This window comes from Prunus dulcis, chromosome 1 (assembly GCF_902201215.1).
Source record: "Prunus dulcis chromosome 1, ALMONDv2, whole genome shotgun sequence".
Lineage (NCBI taxonomy): Eukaryota > Viridiplantae > Streptophyta > Magnoliopsida > Rosales > Rosaceae > Prunus > Prunus dulcis.
The window spans coordinates 2,248,123-2,254,122 of record NC_047650.1 but is presented as its reverse complement, the minus strand read 5'-3'; the positions used below and the strand labels follow the sequence as shown (position 1 = coordinate 2,254,122).

The 6,000-nt window shown below is 39.6% G+C and overlaps 2 protein-coding genes across 2 annotated transcripts; both read right to left on the bottom strand.

Annotated features, from left to right (window-relative positions):
• Positions 1-789: 789 nt before the first annotated feature.
• On the bottom strand, positions 790-2,123 carry LOC117616567 (UDP-N-acetylglucosamine--dolichyl-phosphate N-acetylglucosaminephosphotransferase-like). The gene has a single exon (XM_034345920.1). The coding sequence runs from the start codon at positions 2,121-2,123 to the stop codon at positions 852-854; it is 1,272 nt and encodes a 423-aa protein (XP_034201811.1). The 3' UTR covers positions 790-851.
• A 1,780-nt stretch (positions 2,124-3,903) lies between these two features.
• On the bottom strand, positions 3,904-5,956 carry LOC117615172 (serine/threonine-protein kinase BLUS1-like). The gene has a single exon (XM_034344199.1). It carries the CDS (start codon positions 5,590-5,592, stop codon positions 3,904-3,906), a length of 1,689 nt encoding a protein of 562 aa, XP_034200090.1. The 5' UTR covers positions 5,593-5,956.
• Between the last annotated feature and the right edge of the window lie 44 nt (positions 5,957-6,000).

Here is a 6,000-nt window from a genome sequence, read left to right as displayed (position 1 = left end):
TACAGCCGTCCGGATATACTTATTTTGACACGTGGACCTAAATCACAGGAGGCCCTCTTTTACATATAAGCATAAATTGTATTGCCGCGTGGCTCTCGTCTCTCAATATTGGTGTCACTGCTTTGATATCATGTCAAACAAAGTGTAAGGAAATTCTCAAATATATTCAAGTATTTATAAAGAAGTACAAAGATGTCTATACGCAATAAGAAATAAATCTCAATTACAATAAGGCTAAATAAATAGGTAAGTAATCAAAATCCTAACATAGTAAGGAACAAAACTCCTAGCTAAATAAAGACTGGCCAACAGAAAGGTCACAAGACCTAGTACAAATACAGATAACCACTTAAAGTTATTACAAATATAGGATATTGGTTTGTTAATGTATAAATATGTAGACATTTGAGTGAATTTCTTTTTCCCGGTTTTTTTCTAATTTTTTAAAAGAAATATTATAGCCTTTAAAAGAAATAGTATAGCCGGTTATATACTAGGGGTTTTTTTTTTCTTCAATGAAATAGTATCGCCGCTTGGCTATACGTGGTTTTTTTAATTTTGTAAAACAAATAGTATAGCCGACCGACCGGCTATACTATGTTTTTCCTAATTTCTTAAAACAAATAGTACAAAGCCAATGGCTTTGACTTTGAAGGGCCAAAATACAAATTGTAAAAACTTCAAATTCAAATCACTCATTTGTATTTTAACTAAAAGATGTATTCTAGCATCCCTGGCTTGGACCCGCTTGCAGGAAATAATACAACATGCTTCCTCCACCGGAAAGGAAATGTGCGTGGATAGTCCATGAAAGTTAATAAATTAGCCGAAGTTATTGCGTCTCTTCCGCATCACTTGTACCAGCCAGCAAGGAAAAATCTCAGCACGAAACAGAAGCAGCAAGCGATGGCCTGGAAAACTAGAAGACAGATGCAAATCGACTTCTCCATCATCCTGCCAAATCGTCTTAGAAAAAAGTTTACAAGCGTCCCATCATTTGTCCCAGTCAGCAGTCCAGTTCCCGGATCAAACCTAGGAAGACGATGCCGTGGACATGGAACAATGCCGGCAAGCTGGGGCAGTGACAAGAGAAAGTTCAATACTTGAGGGACAAAGAAAATGAGGAGTGTTTCACTAAAATGGCCTAAAATCCCAGCTACTGCCATCGTCATCCCAGCAAAGTATGTGTATGTATCTCCAACAAAAGCTGAAGAAGGATACCAGTTGTAAGAGAACAACGCCAACGAGGTGGCTAATAAGGGTTGGACAAGATAAAGAGAGAATGCATGTGCCATCTTGTACTCAGAATCTGCAGATGCTCCAATTTGCATGATATTGTGTATTAAAATAGCAGATGCAATGATGACTGTCTGCCCAACTTCAAGACCATTCAAGCCAGCATGAATGTTGATGGAGTTTGTACAGAAAACCGCCAAAAGGCCCATGTAAAGTTTGTACATCCATCCTAGATCCAAAACCTCTAGCCCAACATGTGGAATAAGTGGCTTCGGTATGATGATAGTTGTATGTCCAGCATAGGCCAGCAGCAGAGGTAGAGCTGCAATGGATGGCAGTAGTAATTTCACCCTCCAAGGTACATCAAGAACATCATCTACAAATCCAAGCAATACCGTAAAGCATATGGATGCTAATGCTGCATTGTACTCGACTAGCCAATTTGAATCTGCAGTGAAGTTGAAATACTGGAATAGGATTCCCAAGACCAAGAAAACAATTCCAACAACAATACCCAATGACTCAGGCACTTTGACAGTGCCCTGCGGTGTACCCTTTTTGTTAATGTCATAACCAAAGAGGTTGCGCCTGAGAACGTATCTGGAAGCCACGGGGATCATCTTAACGGTGACGAAGAACCCGGCAAGGCCGAGAGCCGCATTGATGAGAATCGATTTTCGAAGTTCACGTTCTATCTTGCAGTGATAGAAGATGAGGTAAAAGTATGGGATTGAGAAGAAGAGCATGAGCTTGAAAATTACACCTGACTTTGGGGGTGCAATTGGCGGGTCTGTTAATGGAGGTTCTTTGGGTTTGGGTCGTTTGGTGTTCTCGTTTGGTTTGGTTTGTGCGGACGAGTCTGTTGAAGCTCGCTTTCGAGCTGCCATGGCTCTCTCTGTCTCTCAATATTTGGTGTCACTGCTTTGATACCATATCAAACAAAGTGTAAGGGAATTCTCAAATATATTCAGGTATTTATAAAGAAGTATAAACATGTGTTAATACTATATACAATAGAAAATAAATCCCAAATACAATAAGGCTAAGTAAATAGGTAAGTAACCAAAATCCTAACATAGTAAGGAACAAAACTCCTAACTAAATAAAGACTGGCCAACACAAAGGTCACAAGACCAAGTACAAATACATATAACCACTTAAAATGATTACAATGGGATATTGGTTTGTTAATGTATAAATATGTAGACATTTGAGTGAGTTTCTTTTTCTAGGTTTTTTCAAATTTTTTTAAAAGAAATATTATAGCCTTTAAAAGAAATAGTATAGCCGGTTATACTAGGTTTTTTTCCTTTTTTTTTAAATATTTATTTAAGAAATAGTATCGCCGCCCCGCTATACTATGTTTTTCTACAAAAGTAAACGTAAAATACTCGTATTGAACATGTACGTATGTATTTTTCATATTTAAGATATGTATTATTGACAAAATTTTCAATAATACACACAAAATTTTGCCGAACTTTTAAGTTGTAATTTGCAAAATTTTGTTGAATAAAATACATTTCCTCATATAGCCGCGCGAATTAATATCTATAAAAATATAAATAATGCAACTAGGAGGGTCATTTATTTTTTAATTTTTTAAATGAAATAGTATAGCCGTGCGGATATATTGTGTTTTTCCTTAATTTTCAAAAAGTAAACGTACAATACTGGTATTGAATATATACGTAATTATTTTTAAAGAAATAGTATAGCCGATCGGCTATACTGGGTTTTTCTTCTCTTTTTTTTCAAAGAAATAGTATAGCCGACCGGCTATACCCTATTTTAAAAAGAAATAGTACAGCCGTACGGCTATACTCTTTTTTCCCCCAATTTTTTTAAAAAGTAGACATATAATATTCATAATGAACATGTACGTATGCATTTTTTGTATTTAATACATGTATTTTCTAACAAAATTTTCAATAATACACACAAAATTAACATATTATACATATATTATTGAATACAAATATTATATAGTGGTTGACCTTTTAACTTGTAATTTGCAAAAATTTTGCCGTACGGATTTTATTCGTATAGTCATGCGGCGATACCAAATTAATATCTATAAAGTATAAATAATGCACCTAAAAGAGTCATTTTTTATTTATTATTAAATAGAATAAAAGTGCGGCTATACTCTGTTTTTCCTAATTTCTTAAAAGAAATAGTACAAAGCCAATGGCTTTGACTTTCATTGGATGTCATGAATATTTTGGCCCTCCGAAGATAAAACAGGGTCTTTGTGCCAATGGCTGCTACAAAGCCATATTGTTCTGTCGAAATAAAACAGGATCTTCAAGACTGCAGGTTCTGTCTCTTTTACAATTTGCTTACTAATGATTCTTCCTCCTCCCTAAACAGACTTCTAATGTAACTTCTTAGCATTCGCACTCCCTAATATCCCTTTATAAGAAAACAAACGGACTCTGACAAATAGTGAAAACAATGAGACCGATACAAGATGTCGGCAATTTGCATGAATGACCTCAATAGATGAAATGGTGTCGTCCATCAAAAGTACAACAAAGGAATCTGTACTCTTCTGTATGAAAAAGCAAAAGCATGCCAAGAATTCACCATTAATCAAAAAGCAAAACTCTATTGCAATTTGCAAATATGCATGCATGTCCTGCCTCAAAATTCAACTAACATTTCTCAATCAATACCAGCCCCAGTGCTGCTATGTGCACCAGAAACCTGAATCCTTAGAGACTCCAATTCCATCTCCAACTGGAAATTCCTCTCCCTCTCGTTCTCCAACTCCACCCTCAGCCTCTCAATCACTTGCCCCATCTCCTCCTCTCTGATCACCTGCCTAGCATCCACCCCTCTCACCATGCCAAACAATGTCAGAATTTGCTGCCTCTGCTGATCCAAGCTCCCTATGAAATCCGCCAGCTTACCCAACATTATTTCCCCATACAAACCACCGCCCACATTTCCACTCAGGGCACCCACCAGGGCTTCCACATCAACACCACCACCACCCAACAATCCCCCTGTCTCGCCCACATTCTCACTATGCTCACCCACCGACATTGCTTCCCTCTCAGCTCCTATCACACCCACATTCTCACTCTTGGCCTCCTCCCCAACCCGACCCGGTGAACTCGGATTCGACTCACTCCACTCACCTGCCCTGTCCTGGATGATGGTTTCTCCACCAAACCGAACCATTTTCACCCCAGAATCGCCTTCAGGCTCAACTGGGAACACAGGGTCGAGAACAAACTCATCCTCATTGAAATTCCACCCACTAATCCTTCTGTGCTTAGCCCTCTGCCTCGCTGAGCTACCTTCATCATCTTCCTCTTCATCCTCACCATGCTCAGCATTAATACCCTTCTCCTTCATCAGCCCACCCAAACCCTGGGTTTTCTTGAACCTTTCCTCAACGCTGGGCAAACCCAGAAGCACATTCTTCACCAGAAAATCCAAGCCCTTGTAATTCTTGAAAAACGAGTGCCTCAGCAACCTCTCCGCAGTGGGCCTCTTGTTCGGGTCTTGATCAAGACAACAACCCACCAAGTCCTTAAAGGCCTTAGAGAACTTCTTGCTCTTGTAATTCTTGTCCTGATGATTTTCATAATCCGAAAAGTGGAACCTCTTCATGATCTTCAAAAGCAGAGACTTTGAAGGAGGCAAGTTAGACAGAGGAGGCCCCCCATGAGCCAATTCCAGAGCTGTGATACCAAAAGACCATACATCCGCCTTGCATCCGTAGCCGTTGTGCGAGTGTAACACCTCCGGCGCTATCCAATACGGCGTCCCAGCAACATCGTTTAACCGAATCGAAGACTCTCCACTCAAATTGGCCTCAGAAACAGATGCAGAAACCCCAAAGTCTGCAACTTTAACCGACCCATTGAAGGCAATCAAGATATTACCCGCCTTGATGTCTCTGTGAAGGTGCCCTTGGTCATGAAGATACCACATGGCGTTCAGTGTCTCCTTGAGGAGGACGGCAATGCAGGGCTCAGGTAGGCCGTCGGGGAAAGCAGAGGAGATTATGGATTGGAGAGACCCGGCGGACATGAACGGCATGACGACCCAAAGATGACGGTCCACAGTGAAAGAACAATAGGCACTGAGGATATTGGGGTGTGAAAGAAGAGAGAGCGTCTTGGTTTCACTTAGAATGTTGTCGAAATCGGCCCGGGATTGATCGAGATCGATGGACTTGATTGCCACGATTGTGTTGTTCATCGGCAAACAGATGGCTTTGTAAACAACAGCGCTGACGCCGAAGCCAATTTCATCGAGGATTTGGTACGCAGTTGAGTCCAATGGGAATTGGACTTTCTTGGGTTCAGGGTTTTCTTGGTGAGAAGAAGAAGTCGACATTGGAGAAGCAAAAAAAGCAGAGATCTTGATGAACTGAATTGGGTTTTTCTGAATTCTGGGAAGTGGGTTTTGTTGGAGGAGATTGATGGGTTTTGAAGAGAAAAAGAAAAATAGGGGTTTAAGCAGAAATCTTGTGGAAGGTTGATGAAGCGGTGAGTGTGGCTTTTAGCCTTTTAACATTCAAGAGTTGGGGGCTGAAAGCGAAGTTATTGCATGTAATTAGTTAGGTTGGTTAAGATAATACAGTTATCTTTGATACTTGGAAGAATCTTTGATCGTTTGTGAGGGTTTCTTTGTAATTGGAATTAGTTAGGTTGGTTAAGATAATACAGTTATTTGCCATGTCAGCATTTTCTTGGGAAGGAAGTCTTTTAACAATTTTTAATCCTATTATATAAGTTTTTATTT